The sequence below is a fragment of the Oryctolagus cuniculus genome, chromosome 16, assembly GCF_964237555.1.
Source record: "Oryctolagus cuniculus chromosome 16, mOryCun1.1, whole genome shotgun sequence".
NCBI lineage: Eukaryota > Metazoa > Chordata > Mammalia > Lagomorpha > Leporidae > Oryctolagus > Oryctolagus cuniculus.
The window spans coordinates 58,544,918-58,569,652 of record NC_091447.1 but is presented as its reverse complement, the minus strand read 5'-3'; the positions used below and the strand labels follow the sequence as shown (position 1 = coordinate 58,569,652).

Genomic DNA, 24,735 nt, shown 5'->3' with positions numbered 1-24,735 from the left:
CGCGCACCTGGAGCCCACAGGTGCGCGTGGACACACACGCGGCGCAGTACGGCTTTCTCTTTATTTCCCGAGCGCTGGCGCCCGGGCCCTCCACCCCGCCAGGGCCTCCCCGCCGCCTGTCCGCCGGCACGCAGGCTCAGAGCACGGTCTCCATCGTGCGGCGGTTGTCCAGGAACCTGCGGACGCGCGTGGGGCGCTGCGGGCCTGGCGCGGGGTCCTCCTCCTTGCCCTGATCCTGGGAGAAGTGCAGGAACACCTGGCGCGCGGGGAGGGGGCGCAGGAGGAGCGCTCAGCCGGCGGCCCGGCCCCCGGGCCCGCCCCCACCCCCGCAGCTCCTCCCCGCCCCGGCGTTGCGGTCACCTCGTCCAGCGTGGTCTGGCTCACGGAGAAGTCCTCCACCCCGCACTGGGCGCCGCGCGCCGCCAGCTCCCCGAACACGCGCGCCAGGGCGCAGCGCCCTCCGGGCGGCAGCTGGAAGCGCAGGCGGCCCCCGTGCGCCTCGCGCAGCTGAGCCCCCGGGAACGCCGCCTCCACGAAGGCCGCCGCCTGCTCGTGTCGCTCCGCGGGCACCCGCAGGGTCAGCGTGTGTCCGGCCCCGAATCTGGCGGGGCCAGGGCCTGGGTTACCCACAAATCCCGCCCACGCGAGACGCCCTCCCTGTAGGTCCCCGGCCAGCGCGCCCGCGCCTCACCGAGCCTGCCCGGACCCCCTGCGCACGTGGTCAGCCCGGGTAAACCCTCCCCAGCGTCCGGCGACCTTGGCCTCCCCCGGCGGCTGCCCCGGGCCCCCGCACTCACCTGCCCTTGAGGTGCTGCGCGCTGCCCAGACAGCGGAACCGCCCGTTCACCAGGATGGCCAGGCGCGTGCACAGGGCCTCGCACTCCTCCATGCTGTGGGCCGAACACGCCGAGCTCCTGACCCGCCCTGCGCGTGCTCGCACACCCAGGGCCGGGCCCGCCCCCCAGCCCCGCCCCCCGAGGCGCACCTGTGCGAGGTGAGCACCACCGAGCGCCCTCGGCGCACCACGGCCAGGAGGGTGTCCCAGAGGAAGCGGCGCGCGTGCGGGTCCATGCCGGTGGTGGGCTCGTCCTGGGGAGGGCACAGGCGCTGTGGCCCCGCCCCGCCCCCGCGACGGCCCCGCCCCCGTGCCGCCCCCACGCACCAGGAAGACCACGGCGGGGTCCCCGACGAGCGCCACGGCCGTCACCAGCTTCCGCTTGTTGCCCCCGCTGTAGACACCTGCGGGTCTGTCCGCGTACGCGAGGAGCCCCAGGCGCGCCAGGCCCACGCGGGCGGCCTGCGGGGCGGGGCCACCGTGAACGGGGCGGGGCCACAGCAGGCACAGGGGGCAGGAGCCAGCATGGGGCGGGGCCAGAGTGGGCACGGGGTGGGGCACAGTGAGTGGGCGGGGCCACAGGGAGCGGGGCGGGGCCAGAGCAGGCACAGGGTGGGGCCAGTGAGTGGGGCGGGGCCAGAGTGGGCACGGGGGGGGGCCAGAGCTGGCAAGGGGTGGGGCAGAGCGGGCATGGGGCAGGGTCACATTGAGCAGGGCGGGGCCAGGGCTGGCATGGGACAGGGCATGAGCTGGCACGGGGCGGGGCCTCCGTGAGAAGGGCGGAGCCAGAGCGGGCATGGGGCGGGGCCTCAGTGAGCAGGGCGGGGCCACATTGAGCGGGGCGGGGCCAGAGCAGGCACAGGGCGGAGCCAGAGCGGGCAAGGGCGGGGCGCGAGCGGATGAGTGTGGACAGGGGCGGGGCGAGGACAGCAGCAGCGAGGGTGCCTCCGTGGCCCAGGGCGTTGCCCCCGGAAGTGCAGGGAGCTGGGTGCTGACCTGGGCGACCTGGGCCTCGGGAACACCGCGCAGGCGCGCGAACAGTTCCAGGTGCTCGCGGCCTGTCAGCAGCTCGAAGATGGCGTCGGACTGCGGGCAGTACCCCATGCGGCGGTGCGCCGCCGCCGGCTCCCGGGCCACGCTGCGGGGTGGGGTCCGAGGCGCTCGGAGCACTGGCTGGGCCCCAGCCGCGCCCCAGGCACGCACGCGGCGCTCGGGGGCAGGGGTGTGGGGCAGCGAGCTCACCTGTGGCCGGCCAGCACCGCCTCGCCCCCGCTGGGCAGCGTGTCCCCGGTCAGCATGCGAAACGTGGACGTCTTCCCGGCTCCGTTCACGCCCAGCAGCCCAAAGCACTGTGGGGAGGCCACAGGGGGCGTGGAGCGGAGCCGGCGCCCGGACGCGGCCGCAGTGGCCGGTGCCCCCCCCAGGCCGTGCAGGCTGGGCTCGATCCGGCCGCCAGGGCGCGCGAGGGCCCCCTGCACTCACCTCCCCCGCAGGGACGCCCAGGCACAGCCGGTCAACCGCGGGCGCCCTCTGTCCGCGGTACACCTGGAAGGGGCGCAGGGCCTGAGAGAGGAGGCGGGGCCAGCTGGGGGCGGGGCCACGCGCTGCCGGCCACGCCTACCTTGGTCAAGTCCCTCAGCACCAGCACATCCCCCTGCGTGGCCCCTCGGGTCACCCGCTCCCGCTCGCGGGCCACGTCCTCGTCCTCCTGCCCCAGGGCTGGCAGCAGCCTCAGCGAGGGCCTGGGGACGGAGACGCGAGTGGGCCCGAGCCCCCGGCCCGCAGCCCGCCGCGTGGCCTCCACTGGCCGCTGACACTGACCGTGGCAGGAGGCGGCGGCGATGCTGCAGCAGCAGTGTGGCGAGGAGGAAGACCGGCCCCTGCACCGCCATGGCCAGGAGGTTCTTGCCGACCACCGCCCAGCGCAGCGGAGACTGGAGCTGCCCGTGCCCTGCAGGGCAGGGGGAGGGCGGCGTGCTGGGAGGCCTCTCCCGGTCACCCTGATTCCCCTCCCTCACTCGGGGCCTTAGGTCTCGGGATCGATCCAGGGCGGAGTTAGCTCCTGTCTGCAGCGCTCAGTGCACCTGGCTGTCGCCCCGGGCTGTGCCTCCCCTCAGCGCGGCCCCCCCCGGGCTGTGCCTCCCCTCCCCAGCCGCTCTCACCCAGGCGCTGGAAGGCGTCAGCCAGGGCCTGGTGCTGCACCATGTCGATGAGCCCGCGGCCCAGGCAGAAGTGGGGGAAGACGAGGAAGACGCGCTTCAGGACCCGGCTCACCTCCTGCAGCTTCTGGGGGCCGGCAGAGGGGGGCAGTCAGGGGCGGGGCTGATGCCCGGCCCCGCCCTCTCCCGCCCCGCCCCGCCCACCGTATCCCAGAAGAGCTCCAGTCCTGGCCCCGCCCCTGCTCCAGCCCCGCCCCGCCCACCGTATCCCAGAAGAGCCCCAGTCCTAGCCCCACCCCCGCCCCGCCCCTGCTCCAGCCCCGCCCACCGTATCCCAGAAGAGCCCCAGTCCTGGCCCCTGCTCCAGCCCCGCCCCTGCCCCGCCCACCGCATAGCAGAAGAGCCTCAGTCCTGGCCCCGCCCCCGCCCCGCCCACCGTATCCCAGAGGAGCTCCAGTCCTCGCCCCGCCCCCGCTCAGCGCCGGCCCCGCCCCCACCCCGCCCACCGGGTCTGAGAAGAGTCCCAGTCCTGGCCCCGCCCCCGCCCCGCCCACCGGGTCCGAGAAGAGTCCAAGTCCTGGCCCCGCCCCTGCTCCAGCCCCGCCCCCGCCCCGCCCACTGGGTCCGAGAAGAGCTCCAGTCCTGGCCCCGCCCCCGCGCTTGCTCCAGCCCCGCCCCGCCCACCGTATCCCAGGAGAGCCCCAGTCCTGGCCCCTGCTCCAGCCCCGCCCCTGCCCCGCCCCCGCTCCAGCCCCGCCCACCGCATCGCAGAAGAGTCCCAGTCCTGGCCCCGCCCCCTCCCCACCCACCGTATCCCAGAAGCGCCCCAGTTCTGGCCCCGCCCCCGCCCCGCTCCAGCCCCGCCCCGCCCCGCCCACCGGGTCCGGGAAGAGCTCCAGCACGAAGGTGGCCATGCTGCCGTTGATGCCGACGAAGAGGTTGACGCAGGTGAGCACCACGTAGGCCGTGCTGGGCACGGAGAAGAAGAAGGCGGCCGGGTACATGAGCGGGGTGATGGACCAGCTGCGGGGCGGCGGGGCGTCACGGGGGCCGGAGCGCCTTCCCGCCCGCGCCGCCGCCCCGGAGGCCGCACGCCCTCTCCACGGGGCGTCCATCCCCCAGCAGTGGGCAGCGGGGCCAACCAGGAGGGCGGGGCGGGGTCTCACCCGCACAGCAGCGCCGGCGGGGAGGGGTCAGGACGCGGGAGGGTGGGGGACGGGGGGTCTCACCCGCACAGCAGGGCGGGTTAGGGGGGTCAGGACGCCGGGGGCCGGGGGGCGGGGTCTCACCCGCACAGCAGGGCGGGTTGGGGGGTCAGGACGCCGGGGCGGGGTCTCACCCGTACAGCAGGGCGGGTTGGGGGGTCAGGACGCCGGGGGGCGGGGCGGGGTCTCACCTGCACAGCAGGGCGGGGTCTCACCTGCACAGCAGGGCGGGTTGGGGGGTCAGGACGCCGGGGCGGGGTCTCACCCGTACAGCAGGGCGGGTTGGGGGGTCGGGACGCCGGGGGGGGTGTCACCCGTACAGCAGGGCGGGTTGGGGGGGTCAGGACGCCGGGGGGGGTGTCACCCGTACAGCAGGGCGGGTTGGGGGGTCAGGACGCCGGGGGCCGGGGGGCGGGGTCTCACCCGCACAGCAGGGCGGGTTGGGGGGGTCAGGACGCCGGGGGCGGGGTCTCACCCGTACAGCAGGGCGGGTTGGGGGGTCGGGACGCCGGGGGGGGGGGGGTCTCACCCGTACAGCAGCAGCAGCGCCAGCAGCGCCGGCAGGTTGGCGGGGCCCACGTACGCCCTCTGCTGGAAGCCGAGGAAGATGAGCACCACGCTGCCCGCCGGCACCAGGTAGTTACACTGCGGGGGGGGGGGGGACAGCGGTCACCCCGCCACCCCCGAGCACCGGACGCGCCCGGGCCGGAGGGGGCCGGCCCCACACACCAGGTCCCAGAGGAAGTTGCTGAGCCAGTAGAGGGTGGGCGGCAGGCCGGCCACGAGCTGCAGGTGCGTGGCCTGGCTGACGCGCTCCTCGATGAGGACCAGGGTGAAGCTGGCCGGGACGAAGGACATGGCGAAGACCACGCAGATGGACACCAGGACGTCCACGGAGGAGGCCACCCTGGGGGAGGGCAGAGTGGGCACGGCGGGCCGGGGCGGGCCGGGGCGGCCGGGCGGCGCGCACGGGCGGGCACTCACAGCGCGGCCTCGGACAGCTGCTCCTTGGTGAGGTTGAGCGGGTGGCTGAGCGTGGTGATGCGGTGGGCGCGGCGGGCCGGGCCGGGCGGCAGGCGGGCCTGCAGCAGCGCGTTGTTGGCCCGGTTCAGAAAGGCCACCATGGCGTGCCAGCCCTTGTTGTTGAACCAGATCTGCGCGGGGCCGAGCGAGCGCGGGGTCAGGGCGCGGGCCGGCAGCCGGTCCTGGACAGCCGCCGCCGGCCCTGCCGCCCGGCTCCCACCTTGATGCTGTCCCAGGCGTCCAGGCCGCCGGCCCAGGCCGTGAGGCTGCTGAGGACGCGGTCCAGGGCCCCGCCGGGCGCGGGGCTGAGCAGCGCGCGGAGCTCCCGCACCGTGCGGCCCACCTCGCGCCCCGAGGGCAGGCTGGGGTCTCGGCCCCCCAGCGAGAAGCCCCCGTACCTGCGGGGCAGAGGCGCAGTGGCGGTGGGGCGCGCTCCTGCGGGCAGGCCCAGCGCGCGCGGCCGGAGCAGAGGCCCCGCCTCACCTGACCTCGTCCACCCACTTCTTGGTCTTCAGCCTGCGAGGGACCCGGCGGGGACAGGAGAGGGGCGTGAGGGGGGGCGCAGGCCCGGACAGGAGAGGGGGCGTGAGGGGGGCGCCGGCCCCGCCCCGCCGAGCCCCCCGCCGCCGCGCGGCTCACCCCTTGCGCACCAGCCCCGCGTAGGTCTTCACCAGGAAGTCGGCCACGTCCCGGCCGGTCAGGTTCTGCACCACCTCCCCCGAGCTGCCCACCGCCTGCGGGGGCGGGGGGCCGCCGGCTGCGGCCGGGCAGTCGGGGAGCAGGCGCCGGGCGCCGGGCCGGCTGCACTGGCAGGCGGGGGACGGGAACTCCGCGGTCCAGTTCCCGACGGCCAAGGCCGCGGCCACGTCGGCAGGAACCTCGGGCACCAAGAACTGGCAAGCCAGGGGTGACGAGCACTCGGGCAGCCTGCGGGGTCAGTGCGGGGGGCTCTGGGCTCCCAGGCAGGCTCGGGGAGCACGCCCGGTGCCCCCTTGCGGTCCCTGGCCAGAGAGGGGCAGGAGGCGGGGCTGGGGAGGGACAGGGACTGGGGTGGAGCTAGGGCAGGGGTGGGGCAGGGGTGGGGAGGGGCCGGGCAGAGGCTGGGCCGGACCAGGGCGAGTCCGGACAGGGGGCGGGGCTGGGGAGGGACAAGGGGCTGGGCTGGGGCGAGGCTGGGCGGGGCCAGCGCGGGGTTGGGCAGAGGCAAGGTGGGGGGGCCGGGGGTGGAGCCAGGCGGAGGCTGGGCGGGGCCGGGGTGGAGCCAGATAGCGGCTGGGCGGGGCCAGCGCGGGGGTGAGCCAGGGGCGGGGCTGGCGCTCACCGGTGGGAGGTGTTGTGCAGCTCGGGCGGGGCCAGCGCGGGGCGGGGGGAGCCAGGGGCAGGGCCAGCGCGGGGGGGGGCCAGCGCGGGGGGGGCAGGGGCGGGGCCGGCGCTCACCGGTGGGAGGTGTTGTGCAGCTCGGGGCGGGGCGGGGGAGCCAGGGGCGGGGCCGGCGGGGGGATGCAGGGGCGGGGCGGCGCTCACCGGTGGGAGGTGTTGTGCAGCTCGGGCGGGGCCAGCGCGGGGGGGGGGGGAGAGCCAGGGGCGGGGCCAGCGCGGGAGGGGGGCAGGGGCGGGGCGGCGCTCACCGGTGGGAGGTGTTGAGCAGCTCGGGGCGGGGCCAGCGCGGGGGGGGGAGCCAGGGGCGGGGCCAGCGCGGGGGGGGCAGGGGCGGGGCCGGCGCTCACCGGTGGGAGGTGTTGTGCAGCTCGGGCTCCTGCAGCCCCGCCTCTGCGAGCAGCATCTGCAGCAGGTGGGCCCTGCCCGGGTCCCCTGGTGCATCCTCACTGCGCATGTGCAGGCGCGCAGGGTCAGCGCGGTGCCCGCACGCCCCCGGCCCTCCCTGCACCAGGCCCTGGCGCCTGCACCCACCTGAAGAAGGACACCTGGGCCCCGTACATGGCCGGACTGAGCCGCAGGGCCGGGTAGTGCCCGGCGGGAGGCACGATGCGGCTGAACGCCAGCGCCAGGCCCACGAAGAGGGCGGGCAGCACCATCTGGGGGAGCCGCCCGTGAGCTCCGGCCGCCTCCCGCAGGCCGCGCCGCCCCGCGCCCGGGCCGGCTGCTCACCTGCGCGAACAGGCCCCTGCGGCTGCGGCGGGCGAGCAGGAAGCGCTTCAGCAGCAGGGCCCGGAGCTGCTGTCGGGTCAGCGCCCAGCCCCGCACCTGGCCCGCGCCGCCTGGCTCCGCGCCGTGCAGGGCCCGGGTCTCCGGGGCTGCCCCGGCTGCGGGGACCAGAGGCTCAGTGGCGGGGCAGGGGGCACGCGGGGAGGGGCCGCGGGGGGGTGGGGGTTGGGGCTGCGGGCTCCGGGGGCTGGGGGCTATGGGGGCGACAGGGGCTGGGGGCTCGGGGTTCCTGGGGCTATGGGGGTTGGGGCTCCGGGCTATGAGGGCTGGGGGCTCGGGGCTAAGGGGGCGACAGGGGCTGGGGGCTTGGGGCTCCTGGGGCCATGGGGGCTGGGAGCTATGGGGGCGACAGGGGCTCGGGGCTCCTGGGGCCATGGGGGCTATGGGGGTTGGGGCTCCGGGTTCCAGGGGCTGGGGGCTACGGGGGCGGCAGGGGCTGGGGGCTTGGGGCTATGGGGGTTGGGGCTCCGGGCTATGAGGGCTGGGGGCTCGGGGCTAAGGGGGCGACAGGGGCTGGGGGCTTGGGGCTCCTGGGGCCATGGGGGCTGGGAGCTATGGGGGCGACAGGGGCTCGGGGCTCCTGGGGCCATGGGGGCTATGGGGGTTGGGGCTCCGGGTTCCAGGGGCTGGGGGCTACGGGGGCGGCAGGGGCTGGGGGCTTGGGGCTATGGGGGTTGGGGCTCCGGGCTATGAGGGCTGGGGGCTCGGGGCTAAGGGGGCGACAGGGGCTGGGGGCTTGGGGCTATGGGGGCTATGGCGGTTGGGGCTCCGGGGGCCGGGGGCTCCAGCGGCTACAGGGGCTGGGGGCTCGGGGTTCCTGGGGCTATGGGGGCTATGGGGGTTGGGGCTCCGGGCTCCGGGGGCTGGGGGCTCCGGCGGCTACAGGGGCTGGGGGCTCGGGGCTCCTGGGGCTATGGGGGCTATGGGGGTTGGGGCTCCGGGGGCTATAGGGGCTGGGGGCTCATCCAGGACTCTCACCCGGCTCCCCGTTCTCCAGCGCCGGCTCCTCGGGCAGAATCCGGAGCCCCTGGCGGGGTCGGCCGCCTGCAGCAGCATCGGGGGCGGGTCAAAGGCGGGGGGCGTGGCCGGTGGGGGCGGAGCTACGCTTGGGGCTGGGCTTAACCCGGACCAGGAGGTGGCTGAGGTCAGGTGCAATGGCAGAGGCCGGGGCCGGGTCAGGGGTCGGGAAGCTGCCGCCGTACCCTCCGGGTCTGGGTCTGGGTCTGTGTCCGCAGCACACTGCTCCACCACCTTCAGGAAGATCTAGGGAGGCGAGGTGGGGCTCAGGCTGGGAACCCTCCCCTCGCACGTACTGTGGACCCCCGGCCCCCAGGGCCTTCCATCACGGGCTCTGCCTCCACGCCCCAGGGACGCCCCTGCTGTCCACCTCCTCCGGGCAGCCCACCCAGCCCGCACCTCCTCGAGGCTGGTGTCCGAAATCCCGTAGCCAGTGAGATCCAGCTCCCCCAGCTGCCCGTCCAGCTCCTGGAACAGCCGCGCGAAGCTGCCGTCCTGGGCACCCTTGTAGGGCAGCGCCAGCACCAGCTCGTGCGGCAGCTCCTCCACGAGCCGGGCACCGGGCACTGAGCGCCGCACCAGGGCCAGGAGCTGGGCTGCGCCTGCGTGGACGTCACTGCGCGTCAGGGCCCCCAGATCCACTCGGCACCGCCAGCCCTGTCCCCCCACCCTCTGGGGGAGGGAGCTTGGGGAACCCACAGGGAACTGCCCGGGTCAGAGGTCAGGGTTTAGGCCAGGGTAGGGGACAGCCAGGGTCAGCCCTCACCCGCCGTGGCTCCCTGGCCGCCCGGCTCCCGGCTGTGCTGCACATCAGCGCCACCCTGTGGACAGAAGGGTACCAGCTGGCACGGCCACCGGGCTGGACAGCGCCTGGGGGTCGGGGGTCCGGGACCCCGGGGCGGCTCCAGCCCTTACCTTCGCAGAGACGGTCAGGGGCGGCGGCCTCTTGGCCAGCGTCAGGTAGTACCCGGAGCCCAGGTGGCGACGCAGGAACAGTGGGGACCCGCAGCAGCACAGCCGGCCCCCGGCCACCACGGCCACGCGGTCTCCCAGGAGCTCCGCCTCGTCCAGGTGGTGTGTGGACAGGATGAGGGTGCGGCCTGGGCGCGGGGAAGGCCGCCCCGCACGCCGTCAGGCCCCACGCCGCCGGCTCAGACACGCCCCCCCCGCCCCGCACGCCGTCAGGCCCCACGCCGCCGGTTCAGAAGCCCCCCCCCCCAGCCCCGCACGCCGTCAGGCCCCACGCCGCCGGCTCAGACAACCCCCCAGCCCCGCACGCCGTCAGGCCCACGCCGCCGGCTCAGACAACCCCCCAGCCCCGCACGCCGTGAGGCCCCACGCCGCCGGCTCAGACAACCCCCCAGCCCCGCACGCCGTGAGGCCCCACGCCGCCGGCTCAGACACCCCCCCCCGCCCCGCACGCCGTCAGGCCCCACGCCGCCGGTTCAGACACCCCTCCCCGCCCCGCACCCCGTCAGGCCCCACGCCGCCGGTTCAGAAGCCCCCCCCCGCCCCGCACCCCGTCAGGCCCCACGCCGCCGGCTCAGACACCCCCCCCGTCCCGCACGCCGTGAGGCCCCACGCCGCCGGCTCAGACACCCCCCCCCCGCCCCGCACGCCGTCAGGCCCCACGCCGCCGGCTCAGACACCCCCCCCCGCCCCGCACGCCGTGAGGCCTCACGCCGCCGGCTCAGACACCCCCCCCGCCCCGCACGCCGTGAGGCCCCACGCCGCCGGCTCAGACACCCCCCCCCGCCCCGCACGCCGTCAGGCCCCACGCCGCCGGCTCAGACACCCCCCCGCCCCGCACGCCGTCAGGCCCCACGCCGCCGGCTCAGACACCCCCCCCCGCCCCGCACGCCGTCAGGCCCCACGCCGCCGGCTCAGACACCCCCCCCCCGCCCCGCACGCCGTCAGGCCCCACGCCGCCGGCTCAGACACCCCCCCCCGCCCCGCACGCCGTCAGGCCCACGCCGCCGGCTCAGACACCCCCCCCCCCGCCCCGCACGCCGTCAGGCCCACGCCGCCGGCTCAGACCCCCCCTCCCCGCCCCGCCCCGCACGCCCTCACCTTCCCGGTACTTGAGCAACAGCTCCCAGATGCCACGGCGGGAAGCGGGGTCCACGCCGGCCGTGGGCTCATCCAGGATGACCACGTGGGGGCCGCCCACGAAGGCGATGGCCACGGACAGCTTCCTCTGCATCCCGCCTTCGTGGTGGTCAGGGAGCTCAGCAGGACGCCCCCTGCCGCTGCCCCCTCCCGGTCCGCCACCTGTGGGCGGGGCTGCCTCTGCCCCTCCCCCACCCAGGGCAGCCCCCCCCCGTCCCCACCTGTGGGCGGGGCTGCCCCTCCGCCACCTGCCCCCAGGGCTGCCTCTGCCCCTCCCCCCCCAGGGCAGCCCCCCCCCCCCGTCCCCACCTGTGGCCCCGTGAGCCACCCACCCGAGAGGTGCCGGGTCTGTGCCCCCCGCTTGGGGACGAGCCCCACGTCCTGCAGCAGCCGGTCCTGCTCGGGGCCCACGGCGGCCGCACTCAGGCCCTTCAGCCGCCCGTAGAACCACACGTGCTCGTCCACCGTCAGCCTGCAGCCACGGGTGACAAGACAAAGCAGCTACCACGGTGGGCAGGCCTAGGGCCGCCCCCTGCCCCCCGCCCGGGGACGCACAGGTCGAAGAGCACGTTGTGCTGGGGGCACACGCCCAGGTGCGGCCGCACGGCTGCCATGTCGAACCGGACGTCGTGGCCCAGGACGAAGGCCGAGCCCCCGCTGGGTGGGAAGAGGCCGCTCAGGATGGACCTGGGGAAGGCACAGAGGAGGCAAACGCACGAGCTGAGCACCTGCTGTATGCACGCCCCCGCAGGCGAAGCCCCCTGCCCTCTGCGTGCCCCGCCCCCACGGGACAGAGGGAGAGCTGGGCCCAGGGGAGGGGTGCAGGGCCCCCGCTCACAGTGTGGTCGTCTTGCCGGCCCCATTGTGGCCCAGGAAGGCGGTGATGTGGCCCTCGTAGAAATCCAGGCTGAGGCCCCGCAAGGCTGGCTGGGGGCTGCCGGGAAAGCGCTTCTCCAGCCCCCGCAGGGAGACCCCGGGGCGCAGGCCGGGCGGTGCCTCCTCCACCAGCACTGCAGGGAGAGGCAGGCTCGGCCCCACCCGGACCCTGACGCTGGCCTTCGGGAGCGGGGCTGGGGGTGATGGGGGCTGGGGGCTTGGGGCTCCGGGGGCTATGGGGGCTTGGGGGTGACAGGGGCTATGGGGGCTGGGGGCTTGGGGCTCCGGGGGCTATGGGGGCTTTGGGGCGACAGGGGTTATGGGGGCTGGGGGCTTGGGGCTATGGGAGCTCAGGGCTCCGGGGGCTGGGGGCTATGGGGGCGACAGGGGCTGAGGGCTGGGGGCTATGGGGGCTGGGGGCTCTGGGGGCTGGGGGCTTGGGGCTATGGGGGCGACAGGGGCTGGGGGCTCGGGGCTCCACGGGCTATGGGGGTTGGGGCTCCGGGCTATGGGGGCGACAGGGGCTGGAGGCTCCATTGGCTATGGGGGCTGGGGGCGCCCTGGAGGCGGCAGCATTGGGCCAGGGGCTGGGGTCTGCATAGCCTGGTTTTCGAGGGAGACTGGGGGTGCAGTGGGAAGTGGCTGCAGCCTCACCTTTCGGGTCCTGCGGGGCAGGGGGTGGGGCAGGACCCTTAGGGGGTCCCGGCCCACACCAGTAGCTCCTCCGGAAGGGGAAGTCCCACGGCTCAGGGATGCCGTACTGGCCTGGGGGAAGAGCAGCCACCTGGGCCTGAGCCATCGGTGTGGGCTCGGCCACACGGCGGGAACCCTCCCCAGCCCTGTCCATCCAATGCGGGAAGTCCCGCCCTCTCCAGGTCGAAGGGGGTCCGGAGGCCCCGCCCCTCCCGGCGTGGCGAGCCGGCCCACCTGGGCACACGGCCTCCAGGTACCAGGTGGCCAGGCCGTAGAGTAGGGCATCCAGCAGCAGCAGGCCCGAGACCTGGGCCAGGCTGAAGACGTCGGCCGCCGGCCCGCTGCCCAGGTTGTGCCACCGGGCGCCCTCGCCCTGCTCCTCCAGCAGCGCCAGGCTCTCGCAGCCGAAGCCGAAGGCCACGGGCGACAGCAGGCTCTAGGGCGCGAGCGTGGGGGTCAGCGGCGGCCCAGGGCCCTGCCGGCCCAGCCCCAGCCCCAGCCCAGCCCCAGGCGCCCGGAGCCCTCACCGCGGCCACACGGGCCCCCGCGGGCAGCTGGTCCCGCCAGGCCACGCACAGCACGTAGGGCAGGTAGAGGGCGAAGTAGGCCAGGCCCCCGCAGGCGGCCGCCAGGTTGGCCCGCGAGAAGAAGGCGCTCAGGAGGAAGCTCTGGGCCACCGTGGCCACGGCGAAGGCCGCCAGGAACAGGAAGAGCACGCCGGGGTGGCTGTAGGGGAGGATGGCCCCCAGCTGCGGGGCGGGGCGCGGCGGTCAGCGCGGGCCGGGGGCCGCGGGCGCGCGCGCGCGCGGGCCGGCCGGGCGCGCACCTTGAGTACCAGCACGAGCAGCGCGGCGCTGAGCAGGAAGGGCCCCAGGCTGCTAAGGAGCCAGGCGAGCCACAGCACTGCGCGCCCCAGCCCCATGGCGCGCATGGTGTCCCGCAGCCGCGTCTCCTTCTCCCGCACCACGGCCTTCACGGTCAGCGCCACCGAGTAGATCCAGGCCAGCGTCAGGAACAGCGGCAAGGAGCGGCTCAGCACGCGCAGGAACCTGGGGCGCAGACGGCGCGCGGGCTGGCTCCCGACCCGGCCTGGGGCGCCCCGACGCCGACCCCTCGCGGCGCCCCGCGCAGAGCCGCGGGGGCGTCCACGGCGCAGGGGACGGCCTCCGCCGCAGGTGGAACCCAGCGCTGGGGGCGGCGCCGCAGAGCACGTGCACGGTCGCGCGCTCCCGTGCCCCGAGACCCTGCCCTCCCTGGGACCCCGACCCCTCGCGGCGAGCCGCGGGGGCGTCCACCGCGCAGGGGTACGGCCTCCGCCGCGGGTGGAACCGGGGCACGGCCGCGCGCTCCCCGTGCCCCGAGACCTGCCCTCCCGAGGACCCCGGAGAGCCGCGGGGGCGCTCCCACGTCGTCCACGTAGCGGAACCCGGGACACGGCCGCGCGCTCCCCGGGCCCCGAGACCCTGCCCTCCCCCCGGGACCCCGGAGAGCCGCGGGGCGCTCACACGTCGTCCACGTAGCAGGGGTACGGCATCTGCTGCAGGTGGAAGCCGGCGCGGGGGTCGGTACCGCTGAGCACGCGCACGGCCGCGCGCTCCAGCAGGTCCTGCAGGTACACGAAGCCGCCCCACACGTAGCGCAGGTCGGTCAGGGGATCTGCCGCCGGGCCGGGGTCCCAAAACCTACGGGAGGGTCCAGCTGGAGACATCGCAGCCCTCGCTGCGGCTCTTTTAAGCACCCGGCCCCGCCCCCACAGCCCTGAACCTGAGCCCACGCCCTTCTCACCCCAGGCCCTGGGCCACGCCCCCACGTACCGAGACCCCGCCCATCACAGACCCAACCTGGTCTAAGGTGCCCTGGGCCCCCCCAGCCTGCCACCATCGCACCGCCCCGTTTCTGGCTGTCCGTGTCCCGCCCACGTCCGCCCGCCCCCACCTGTCCCGGATCTTATTGGTCCTCATGACCTCATCGATGTCCATGCGGATCTTGAGACGCACGTGGCCGGGCCCCAGGTCTGGAGCTGGGAGCTCCGTGGGGTCCAGGGGGTCCTCGGGCCCCAGGAAGACCACGCCCGCCCAGAAGCGGTGCTCGGCCAGCAGCTGCAGCGCCCGGACCTCCAGGGCAGCTTCGGAGGGCAGGGCCTCCAGCTTGTCCAGGGACACGCACTGCGGAGGGGCGTGGGGGCGGGGCGGGAGCCTGAGTCCGCGCTCTGGGGTCTGCCCTCCCCCCCCCCCGTCCTCCCCTGGGCCCGCACCTCCATCACTCGGCCCAGCCCGTCCATCAGGCGATCCAGGTCTGCGTGCGCCGTCCGCCAGCTGTAGCCGCCCAGGCTGGGGTCCAGGAAGGCGCTGAGGGCCTCGGCCTGCTCGGGCCTCCTGCCTTTGTCCCGCATTCGCAGGAGCCTCTGCGGGGCCGCGGGTGAAGGCGGGGGTCTGAGTGGGCCTCTGCCTGCCTGCCGCGGGGCCTGCTGCTACTACCTCCACGGCCGCCCCCTCCCCCACGTGGAGCCCGCCCCCGCCTCACCTGCAGCACGGCCACGTTCGTGCTGTCATTCATGAAAGCGAAGATTTGGGGGCCCAGCGTCCTCCAGGCCTCGGGCAGGTCCCTCAGCATGGCCAGCTCCTGGAAGGTCTGGTTCACCTGCGGAGGGCGGGCGCGGCCCACTCCGGCCGCCGCCGCCCCGCCCAGCCACTCGGAGAGGCGCGGCCCACTCCGGCCCCGCCCCCGGCCCGGCCCAGCCGCTCGGGAGGCGCCGCCCACTCCGGCCACCGCCCCCTCCAGGCCCCGCCCCCGGCCCAGCCCGGCCGCTCAGGAGGCGCCGCTCACTCCGGCCACCGCCCATTCCCGCCCCGCCCCCAGCCCGGCCCAGCCGCTCGGGAGGCACCGCCCACTCCGGCCACCGCCCCCTCCAGGCCCCGCCCCCGGCCCAGCCCGGCCGCTCGGGAGGCGCCGCCCACTCCGGCCACCGCCCCCTCCAGGCCCCGCCCCCGGCCCGGCCCAGCCGCTCGGGAGGCGCCGCCTCCTCCGGCCACCGCCCCCTCCAGGCCCCGCCCCCGGCCCGGCCCAGCCTCTCGGGAGGCGCCGCCCCCTCCCGGCCCGCCCCGCCCCCGGCCTGGCCCAGCCGCTCGGGAGGTGCCGCCTCCTCCGGCCGCCGCCCCCTCCCGGCCCGCCCAGCCGCCCCCTCCCGGCCCGGCCCGGCCCGCTGCTCCGGCGCCCCCTCACCTGCGCCATGAGCTGCCGGGTGAAGTTCGTGTCAGGCGTGAACAGCAGCCTCCCGTGCAGGAGCGGCCTCAGGAACCTCCAGAACAGGCGGGACAGGGGCCGGTCCCCCGGGGCCCCCAGCAGCTCCACGCAGGTGGGGCCTGGGCGCGCGGGGGGGTTGCCATGAGGCCGCACGCGACCCCACCGCCCCACGCCCCCGGTGGAACCCCTGCGGGCCGGGCACTCACTCAGGCTGCCGACAGGCAGGGCTGGCCCCGGCTCCGACCCCACCAACTCCTTCAGGTCCCCGGCTTCGAACCAGTTGAGGGAGAGGCCGGCCGGGCTGCTGGGGCCCCGCGCACTGCACAGGGCTTCCCACACCAGCTCCAGGGGGCTGCCCGCGCCTCGGGGTCTCAGCAGCAGCGCCCGCAGCTCCGCCAGGCTGGACAGCGCCCGCAGCTGGAGGGAGGCCAGCAGAGGGCGCTGCAGTCCCCGCCGCGGGCGCCTCGCTCCCTCCCTGTCCGGCTGTCCTGGAAACCTCCCGGGCGGGGGCCCAGGGCTGCCCCTCGCCTCCTCCCGCGCCCCAGGGGTGGGGGCCTCTCACCTCCTGGGCCAGGTCCTCAGCAGCGTCCACAAAGCTGCCCAGTGTGGACACTAGAGGTGTCTGGGGAGAGAGACGCCGGGGGTGACAGTGACCTTGACTCAGCACTCACTGGGGTCAAGTGCTCTGCCACCTGCCCAGGAGGCCCAAACCATCCGAGCCCCCGTTATACAACCAGAGAAAGGGGGGCTCGGAGACCCCGCAGGGAGTCTTCACCAGGCACCGGCAGGACGAGGGACGTCACAGCAGGGGACAGCCAAGCCTGGAGGCTGGAATCGCCCCAGAGGGTCAGCCCGGCCCCGCCCCACCCGGCTCACCCCGGGCAGCAGCGTCCCCAGCAGCTGAGTGGCCGGTGAAGGTCGCTCCTGGGACAGAAGTCGGGCTGCAGGAGACAACGAACGTGGCGGCATGGGGTTGGAAAAGTCCTGGCCCTAGACCCTCACCCCCACCGGGCCAGCGCCGCACCTGCTGAGGGACCCCGGCCCCCTCACCTTGGCTGCCGGCCGCCCTCAGCACCGGCATCAGCTTCCCCAGGCCGGCCAGCGTCCGGCGGGCACTGGGGCCCCCCAGTACTGTGTGAACGTCAGCCAGCAGCCGAGAGACCCTGGGGACGGAGCGGGCAGGAGGTGGGGGCTCGGGCGGCCGCTGCCGCCCCCACCCCGGGGCGCCTCCCCGCCCGCCGGGGCTCACAGGGAGTCGTTGAAGTTGTCCAGGCGTCCGGGCTGCTCGCCGGGCGTGGGCCGGGGGAAGCAGGTATTGTTCAGCGTGCAGAGCAGGCCCTGCAGCCAGGGCACGGTGCCCGCCGACGGCAGCGGCTTGTTGGCGAAGTGGCCTGCGAGAGAGGCGGCTCTGCGTCCCCGGGCGTGGCTGTGCACGGCGACCCGCTGGCTGCCCGCCCCTGCCCCCACGCCCGCACGCGGGGCCGGGTCCCGGGTCCCGCTCACATTCGTGGCGCTCCAGCGCAGGGTGCGAGCGGCGCACGGCCACCAGGATGAAGAAAATGAAGAGCGGCCACAGCACCTCCACCAGGAGCTGCACCTGGCGGGCGCAGCCGGGTGAGGCCCGAGGCCCGGGGGGCGCGCCTGCCGCCCCGCCCCGCCCCGCCCCGCCCGGGCGTTACCGGCTGTCTCCTGCGGTACAGGAGGTTCTTCCACAGCAGCAGCCGCAGCTGCGTCCGGAAGGCCATGGTGGGCCTGGACGCGGACGGCACGGAGGGTCAGGCCGAGGACGCGCTGTGCGGCTGCGGGCAACACCTCGGAACCTCGGCCCCGCATCGCAGCGCGCCCCGGGTTCCAGCGAGCAGGGCCAACAGTAAGGAGCTCCGCGAAGGCCCGCCCCCGGGGTGGGGCAGACCAATGGGAGCCGCGCCCGGCGCAGCTCTCGCTGCTCATTGGCTGCCAGGGCTGTCGCTCCCCGGCCGAGCCCCTCGCCGGGCCCCGCCCCGAGCCGCACCGCGCTGGACCCCGGTGTCCGCCGTGCGGGGCGCTGCACACGCCCGGACTCCGGAAGTGGAAGCTGATCCCCGGGGACCGCCCGGCTCCGCAGAGCCACGGAGAGGGCAGGCGCCGCCCGCAGGCAACGGAGAGCGGGGCCGCCGGGGGCGACGGGGACCCCGCGCCGGGGCTCCCTCTCACTGGGGCGGGGCGGCGGGCTGAGGGGTCGCAGGTGGCCGCCGGCGCGCATCCCCCGCTGGAGAACTCGGTCCATTTGGCCGCGGCCCAGCGCGCACCGGGGGTAGTCGGGGCTCGCTCCGCACCCGCAGTGCCCGGAGGAGCCTGCCTCCCCCCCCCCCACCGCGCCCCGCACGCTCGTGTCCCGCGCCTTCTCCCCGCTCCAGCGCTCTCACCTTTCCGGCCCGACAGCGCCAGGCAGCGCGGCCCCTTTAAGAGGAGCCCCCCGCGGGCGCCGCGCCCCGGCCGCCCCTAGCAACGCGGCGCGGACGGACGCTCCCGGCCGCGCCCTTGCCCCTGCCCACTATTGGTCGCCCTGACCGCCACTCAAAGGGCGGCCCAATGGGGGCCGCGAGCGCCGAGGGAGAAGGCGGGACCAGAGCGCGGCGCGCCCAGCCAGGTTTTTTAAAGGGCCCGCGCGTCCCGCTGGCCCCACGGACACGCCACCCGGGCTGTCCTACGCCCGCAGCTCCACAGCGCCCCCCGTCGCGGAGGCCCACGTGTCCCCGCGCGCCGCCCCACAGATTCGTCTTCCATCCGCTCACGGACCCCGCGGCTTGGCCCGGTGCCCCAAGCCGGGCCCCTAGAACAGGGTCTCGGGGCTCAATGGTGACCCCGACTTTTGAGAACTGCCTCTGGCTCTGTTTCCCGCTTTGGACCGTGGGCCACGCGGGCCTGGCAAGGCCTGGGTGGGGGTGGGGTCTGTGGGGAGGCAGCGGCGGCCCGGGGTGGGGTCTTCAGCGGGCCGGCCCCCACCTCTCCGCCCACACTGACCTCAGCCCTCGCCCCACCCCTCAGGGCGACCCCGCCCCCCACCCCGCTCCCTCCAGCACCAGGCTCTCAACGCCCTCATTAAAAATGCAGATATTTATTGCTTTTGGTCCACAGCGAGCATTTCACATTATCTCCTGGTCCGGGAGCCCCGGGCGGGGGGGCGGGGTCCGGCAGGAGCTGGGGGGCCCTGGGGAAGGTCTGGCCTCGCCTCCAACACTCGCCCCAGTGGGGGTCAGGGCGGCGGGTGTGGGGCCTGGGGAAATCCGGTTGCCCGCCTGGCCCCCTCCCCCCCAGCCCTCCCCAACCTCCGGATGAGAGGAAATTCTTCCGATTCTTTCGTTACAACTGCCAGAAACTTCGTGGGTACAGAAACCACAAGCGGATGGCGGGTGGAGAGAGGACAGCAAAGCGGAACCTTTGGGGAGGGGGCGGCCCCCCTCGGGTCCCGGCCCCGCCCCCTGCCCCCAGCCCAGGGCTCGCACTGGGCACAAAGCACGGGCCAGCTCAGACCCCCGGGCGCGGGCCCTCAGCAGCCCGCCTCCTCCTGGCAGTAGGGGGCGTGCTCGGCCTCCCCGGAGTCCGGGGCAGCCCCCTCGGCCGCTGGGCCTTGCGGGCAGTACTTGGGGTCGTAGATCTGGCGGCCCAGGCCGAAGACCTGGCCGCTCTGATTGGCGCCCTGCGTGTAGCCCATCTGCAGGGACATGGAGGAGTTGTCGCACTTGTCGGTGCCCAGCTTGGTGTCGTAGATGTGCCGCCGCGTCCCGGGGGCCGTCATGCCCACCTGGGCAGGGAGGCGGGGCGTCAGGCCCCGCCCCGCCCCGCCCGTGCGTGCTAAAGGCCTCTGGGGCCTCCCTGCTGGGCTGTGCCGGGTGCACCTGCTCCCAGCCCAGCCTGCGTTGTGTGCAGGGATGGCCCAAGTCCGCGAGCCCCCGCCACCCCCCTGGGAGACCCGGATGGAGCTCCTGGCTCCCGGCCCCAGCCTGGCCCAGCCCAGATGGGCGCTGTGTGTGTGCGGGGGGGGCTGTGTCCCCAGGGGGTGGACCCACCTGGCTGGCACACTTGTTGGTGCCCATCTGCAGGCTGATGGTGGAGTGGTCCATGGGAGGCAGGATGTGGTTCTTGGGGTCATACAGGTGCCTCCGCGTGCCGTAGGCCGTCATGCCCGACTGGCTGGCGCACTTGTTGGTGCCCATCTGCGGGGCGGCGGGCAGGAGCGGTCAGGCTGCCCCTGCTAGGCCCCTCTACCCCGCCTAGAGTCTGACAGGGCCTGGGCTGCGTCCGGAGCGCCCCTCCCCTCCGTAGGCCCCAGTGCAGCACAGCCCAGGGGCCCTGGTGCCCCCCCAGCATGGGCCCCGGGTGCCGGGCCTGTACGCACCTGCAGCCCGATGACGCACTGGCCGGCCTTCATGGTGGCGTCATCAAAGTTGCGCTCCTGCTTCTCCGAGTACTTGACCCCAATGTCCACACCGCTGTGCAGACCCTTTGTCTTGGCCTGGGGCAGGGGGGCCGGGAGGACCAAGGAGGGTCAGCCGAGGACCCCCACCCCTTCTCTCCTACCTCCCGTCACCTCCCCTGGCCCACACCCTGTCCTGGCAACCCTGGGCAAGCCGCTGCCATCGGCTCCGGCCTGGACCCCTGTCCCCGGCTCCTGCCTGCCTGGTCTCCCGCCTCCACTGGGGGCCTCTGAGAACATCTGGGCAGGGCCCCTCCCGCCAGAGCCCCTCCCCACTCCTCCAGGCTCCTCCTGCCGGAGCCCTGCGCCAGCCACGCCCCCAGCCTGGCTTGAGAGCCAAGGCCCCAGAGGTGACCTCCATGCACCCTCACAGGCGGCCGAGACCCCCGCCCCCCACTCAATGTCTGCTCCTGACCCTGGCCCCCTGCTGATGGCCTAGGAGGTGGCAGGGAAAATGCTTGGGGCCCCGCCGGCCACGGGGGAGCCCCCGGCTGGAGCTCCCAGCTCCCGGCTTTGGCCCGGCCCGCTGTGGGCACCCGGGAGTTAGCCAGCCAGTGGGAGGCCTCTGGGTGTCTCTGCTTCTCTGTCTCCCACCCGGGGGGTGCCCGGGGCCCGCCGCGTGCCCTCGGCAGCACCGCGCGTCTGCGCCCGCCTGGCCGCCGCTCTCCCGGCCTCACCTTCCCGGCCAGCGCCAGCAGGGACACCTGCACCTGCGTCAGGTTCCCGCTCTCAAACAGGTCGTTGGCCTCGAACAGGTCCACGGGGTTCATGCCGTAGCTGACCATAGCCTTGATGAAGTTGGAGAGGTTCTCCAGCTGTGGACACAGGGCACGGGCGTGGAGGGGCTGTCGGCCCGCCGGCCAGACGGGCACCCGGCCCCCGCCGGCCCCCTCGCCAGCACCCACCTGGTGCCAGTTCTGCATGGAGCGGTTGATCTTGGGCACTGAGCCCGGCTGAAGCTTGTTCATCAGTCTGGGGGTGGGGGCACGGGGCAGGGGGCGGGACAGGAAGCCCGGTCAGCCAGGACGGGGCTCCGGGGCCAGGCCAGCTTTCCTGGGCACACTCACGGCCCCCCCCCGGGCCGCGGCTTCCCCACCCACCCAGGAGACCCGGCTGGAGCCCCCCGCTCCTGGCTTCCGCCTGGCCCAGCCCCGGCTCTTGCAGGCATCCGGGGAGCGAAGCCGCAGCTGGCAGATCTCTGTGTCTCCTGCTTGTCAAAATGTTTAGGGTAAGTTCATTCTGGTGCAGAAAGAAAATCCATCGTGTGAGGGGTCTTTGGAAGTTCGTGGAAATGTGTTTCGTGAGAGAGCTGTGCACGGGCTGCCAAACGGTTTTGTGCCAAAGAAGTGATTTATATTCCTCTACTTGAAAGAGTGAGTGTGGGGGGGAGAGTGGGGGGGGGAGAGCGAGCGGGGGGGAGAGCGAGCGAGTGCGTTTCCACCTGCTGGCTCACCCCTCAAATGCCCACCACAGCCAGGGCTGGGACCAGGAGCTCCATCCGGGTCTCCTGTGCGGGTGGTGGGGACCCAGGGCAGGGGTGGGCGGGCACAGGGCAGTGGGGGGTGCAGGGCAGGGGTGGGCGGGCACAAGGCAGTGGGGGGCGCAGGGCAGGGGTGGGCGGGCACAGGGCAGCGGGGGGCGGGCGCCCACTCACGTGCACAGGATGACCCCATCCTTCAGGCCCTTCTGGAAGTCGGGACCGATGGACAGGCCGGTCAGTCCCTCGATCCAGCTGCGCAGCTCGGCCTCCTTCTGGCCGTCGTACTTGGACAGCAGCTGTGGGGCAGCGCTCGGTGAGGCCGGCCCCCCCTCCCCCCTGCCACGGCACACGATCCCGGGCCGCGGGACCCCGCCCCTGCTCCCCATCACCCCCTCAACACACACACAGCGGCGCTCGGTGCCCTCGCGACAGCGTGCAACCCATCTAACTCCAGAACACTCCGTCCTGGCTCGCGGCCGCCAGCTCCGGCCAGTTCCCTGCTAGGAAAGCAGCGGAGGGGCCCAGGTCCTCGGGCCCCTGGACGAAGCTCCTGGCTCCAGCCTGGCCCGCCCTGGCCATTGTGGCCAGGAAGCAGCAGATGGAAGAACCCCTGTGTGCAGGTCTCGCGGGTGCTGGCCCCGGAGTGCAGCGCCCACTCCCTGCGGAGGAGCCGGCCGGGCGGTGCACACGCGTCCCCGCCCACTCGGATGCGGGTGTGGCTACCCCGCCTCGAGAGGACCCCCATCTCCCCGAACTCCCACCTGCAGGAGCTGTCCTGCCCAGCAGGGGGCGTGTGGGCTCCCACAGGAGCACCCCGGCCCCGCCCACCCCTCAGCACCGAGGGACCAGAGGCGGCAGAGCGGGATTTAGGGAGCTCTCCTGCAGCTTGGGGCGGGTGGGGGGAGAAGCCGGCTGCCCTGGGGGCCTCTGCTGCGGATCCCGCCCCCCCCCCCCCCCGCCTAGCGCTCTCTCTCTAAGATTTATTTATTCAATAAGACAGAGAGGCCAAGGGAGAAAGAGAGATGAAGAGTTCATTCACTGGTTCCCTCCCCAGATGGCCACAACGGCCGAAGCTGGTCTGATCCGAAGCCAGGAGCCAGGAGCTCCATCCGGGCCTCCCACGCGGGTGCAGGGGCCCAAGGACTTGGGCCATCGTCCACTGCTTTCCCAGGCCACAGCACAGAGCTGGATTGGAAGTGGAGCAGCGGGGACTTGAACCGGCGCCCACATGGGATGCAGCCCTGCAGGCGGCGGCTTTACCCGTCGCGTCACAGGGCCGGCCTCTTGCCTCCCTCTCACTTCCCCCTCCCTCCTGCCCCCCACACCCCAGGACCCCGTGGACTCCACAGCTGCCCTCTGCCCCCCACCCCGCCTCTGAGGGGCGTCTTCCACCCTCTGAGCCTCGGTCTTCCGGCATGAGCCCCCCCCTGCTTCCCGGCTGTGCACCCTGCTCCTACGGCTGGGGCTGGGCCCGGGGAGGCCGTGGCACAGTGGAGACAAAGGCAGGGGGGGGCTAGCCCCACCCCGAGAGCGGGCGGAGGGCTCAGGCCCTGAGTGGAGCTGGAGGCTCAGGGCGCCACGCACGCCTGGTGCAGCTGGGCTGGGTCACTGTCAGCCCCGGGGGCCGGGGGGCCGGGGGTCAGCACTCCTGGCAGAGGCGCCTGGCGGGCCCCTCCCACGGGGCCGCCCTCCCCCTGCCACCTCGGCCCCCAGTGCATTCCTGCTCCCCACAAACTGCCAGGAATGTGCCCTGGCGCCCCTGCTGAATTGGGACCAGCTGTTCCCGGGCCGTGGCGGCTGAGAGGCCCCGGACCTCGGCCTGCCTCGTGCGGCCTGGGTCGCCCCGAGCGGCTGCACCGTGGACAGGGCGTGGGCTCGGAGCCACGGGGACCGGGTCTGCAGCGGGGCTGCCAGCTCGGTGCGACCCCGCGAGCTGCCGGTGGCGCTGCTCTTCCAACTGGGAGGCCGCGGGCCGGACACAGGGAGCTGGGGCGGCCGCTGCTCCTCTGACCTCAGCGCCGCCAGGCAGGTGTCGGCCTGCCCCTCACCACACCCTGCTGCCGGCTCCGGAAGCTGCCTCGCCGCGGTGGGGGTGGTGGGAGGGCGGTGCACCCTCCCCACTTCCGCTGTCCTGGGCCAGCCCACCTGGGAGAGCCGGGGGCCAGTGGGCGCTGGCCTTGGGTCTGGCCTGGGCCCAAGCTGTGTGGTCCTGCGGCGCCACTGCAGGCCGGGTGCAAGCCAGGGCTTAACCACGCCCAGTGGTTAGGGCAGCCGGCCACCGGCTGGGTCCCTGCTCGCCCGTCCGCCCTCTGGTCCCCGGGTGGGCAGGCTCCGAGGAGCCCCAGGGTCTCCCGGAGGGCAGGGACCTGTCAGGCCCGCCGAGTGCCCAGCCTGTGCTGTGGGGCTGCATCCCCAGGTGCCCCCGGGGGAAAGTGGGGGGGGCAGGATGACCACGCCCTCCCACCTGTCAGCCGGACAGGCCACTAGGAGGAACCGAACGTTCCCCATCTCTCTCTGCCCCTCCCCACTCAGGATCCCGTTCCTGCCCCTCTCCGGGCCAGAGCCACAGTGGGCTCTCCAAAAGGGTCTCCGGGCCGGCCAGCTCCAGCCCCACGCCCGCCCGTCTCCTGGAGCCCATTCCGGGCCCGGCTCCTGACTCCAGCTCCCTCTGATGCACGATGCACGCTGGGAGGCAGCAGGACCGGCTCCAGCGCGGGGGTCCCTGCCACCCCGCCCCCGGGGCCCCGGATGCAGCCCAGCCCTGGCCATAGTGGGCACTTGGGGGGTGAACCAGTGGGCGGAAGCTCTCTCCCTCTCTCTCTCTCTCTCGCAAAGTTTTTACAAAAGTCTCTCATCGGCCCTGTCCACGCTGCCAGGCATTTCAGGGTCGCGCTCGCTCGGGGGCCCTCGGGGAAGGCGGGGCGGGGCGGGGCAGAAGGCGCCCGCAGGTTTAGAACAGGTCGAGAAAGTCCCGCGGGGGTGGCCCACACCCTGCTCAGCACCGCGGCCCCGCCCCTTTCCTGTCCCGAAGCCGAAAAAGCAGAAGTGCGGCCCGCGGATGGGGAGGGGGCTGCAGGGGTCCCCCCACCCGCGCTGCACATTCCGAGGCCTGGAGGCTGTGGGGGTCGGGGCTGAGACCAGAGGGCGCATCCACGGGCCCAGGTGGGCGGGGAGGGCGCCCAGACCACCACCCAGCGCCGCGGACGGGAGGCGCTGCCTCGTCTGGAATCTCGGGGCTCCCCGAGGAGCCGTGGGGCGCCCCTCCCAGAGCCGCCCCGACGCCCGCCCGGGTCCGAGGCGCCGCCCCTCACTCACCCGGTTCTTGACCTCGGCCGAGAGCCCGTACGAAGGCCCCTTGTTGAACTGCGTGGAGCTCATGCTGGCGGCGCGGACCGAGCGCGCGGGACGCGGAGGGGCGCGCGAGGCGGCGTGCCGGGGGCGGGGCGCCCACGAGGGGCGTGCCGGGGGCGGGG

The 24,735-nt window shown here is 74.7% G+C and overlaps 2 protein-coding genes across 4 annotated transcripts; both read right to left on the bottom strand.

Moving 5' to 3' along the window:
• Positions 1–47: 47 nt before the first annotated feature.
• Positions 48–18,209, bottom strand: ABCA7 (ATP binding cassette subfamily A member 7). Of its 3 annotated transcripts, none has more exons than XM_070058439.1 (47): positions 17,732–18,209; positions 17,006–17,125; positions 16,830–16,923; positions 16,576–16,717; positions 16,377–16,489; positions 16,203–16,267; positions 15,889–15,948; positions 15,533–15,743; positions 15,306–15,445; positions 14,607–14,723; positions 14,338–14,487; positions 14,019–14,248; positions 13,589–13,765; positions 12,910–13,132; positions 12,611–12,832; positions 12,318–12,519; positions 12,045–12,155; positions 11,353–11,524; positions 11,070–11,201; positions 10,847–10,986; positions 10,476–10,613; positions 9,321–9,505; positions 9,172–9,226; positions 8,805–9,007; positions 8,591–8,651; positions 8,367–8,432; positions 7,332–7,486; positions 7,134–7,258; positions 6,950–7,048; positions 5,862–6,149; positions 5,706–5,738; positions 5,443–5,620; positions 5,184–5,353; positions 4,929–5,106; positions 4,729–4,844; positions 3,873–4,017; positions 2,998–3,121; positions 2,657–2,786; positions 2,457–2,577; positions 2,318–2,380; positions 2,078–2,184; positions 1,832–1,973; positions 1,163–1,297; positions 986–1,089; positions 798–890; positions 361–601; positions 48–256 (listed from the first exon to the last, which is right to left on the bottom strand). In XM_070058439.1, exons 2-47 carry the CDS (start codon positions 17,069–17,071, stop codon positions 137–139), a joined length of 6,342 nt encoding a protein of 2,113 aa, XP_069914540.1. In that variant the 5' UTR covers positions 17,072–17,125; positions 17,732–18,209; the 3' UTR covers positions 48–136. The 3 variants fall into 3 exon arrangements, 2 of the variants coding, with proteins under 2 accessions (XP_069914540.1, XP_069914541.1); XM_070058440.1 differs by having other exon boundaries at positions 17,006–17,078; XR_011382809.1 differs by lacking the exons at positions 48–256; positions 361–601; positions 798–890; ... (2 more) ...; positions 2,457–2,577; positions 17,732–18,209 and having other exon boundaries at positions 1,837–1,973; positions 2,318–2,398; positions 17,006–17,654.
• Positions 18,210–18,407: 198 nt separating this feature from the next.
• CNN2 (calponin 2) lies at positions 18,408–24,735 on the bottom strand. The gene is made up of 7 exons (XM_051841869.2): positions 24,578–24,735; positions 21,437–21,558; positions 20,688–20,754; positions 20,460–20,597; positions 19,705–19,821; positions 19,376–19,522; positions 18,408–19,110 (listed from the first exon to the last, which is right to left on the bottom strand). The coding sequence occupies exons 1-7, from the start codon at positions 24,638–24,640 to the stop codon at positions 18,856–18,858; spliced, it is 909 nt and encodes a 302-aa protein (XP_051697829.1). The 5' UTR covers positions 24,641–24,735; the 3' UTR covers positions 18,408–18,855.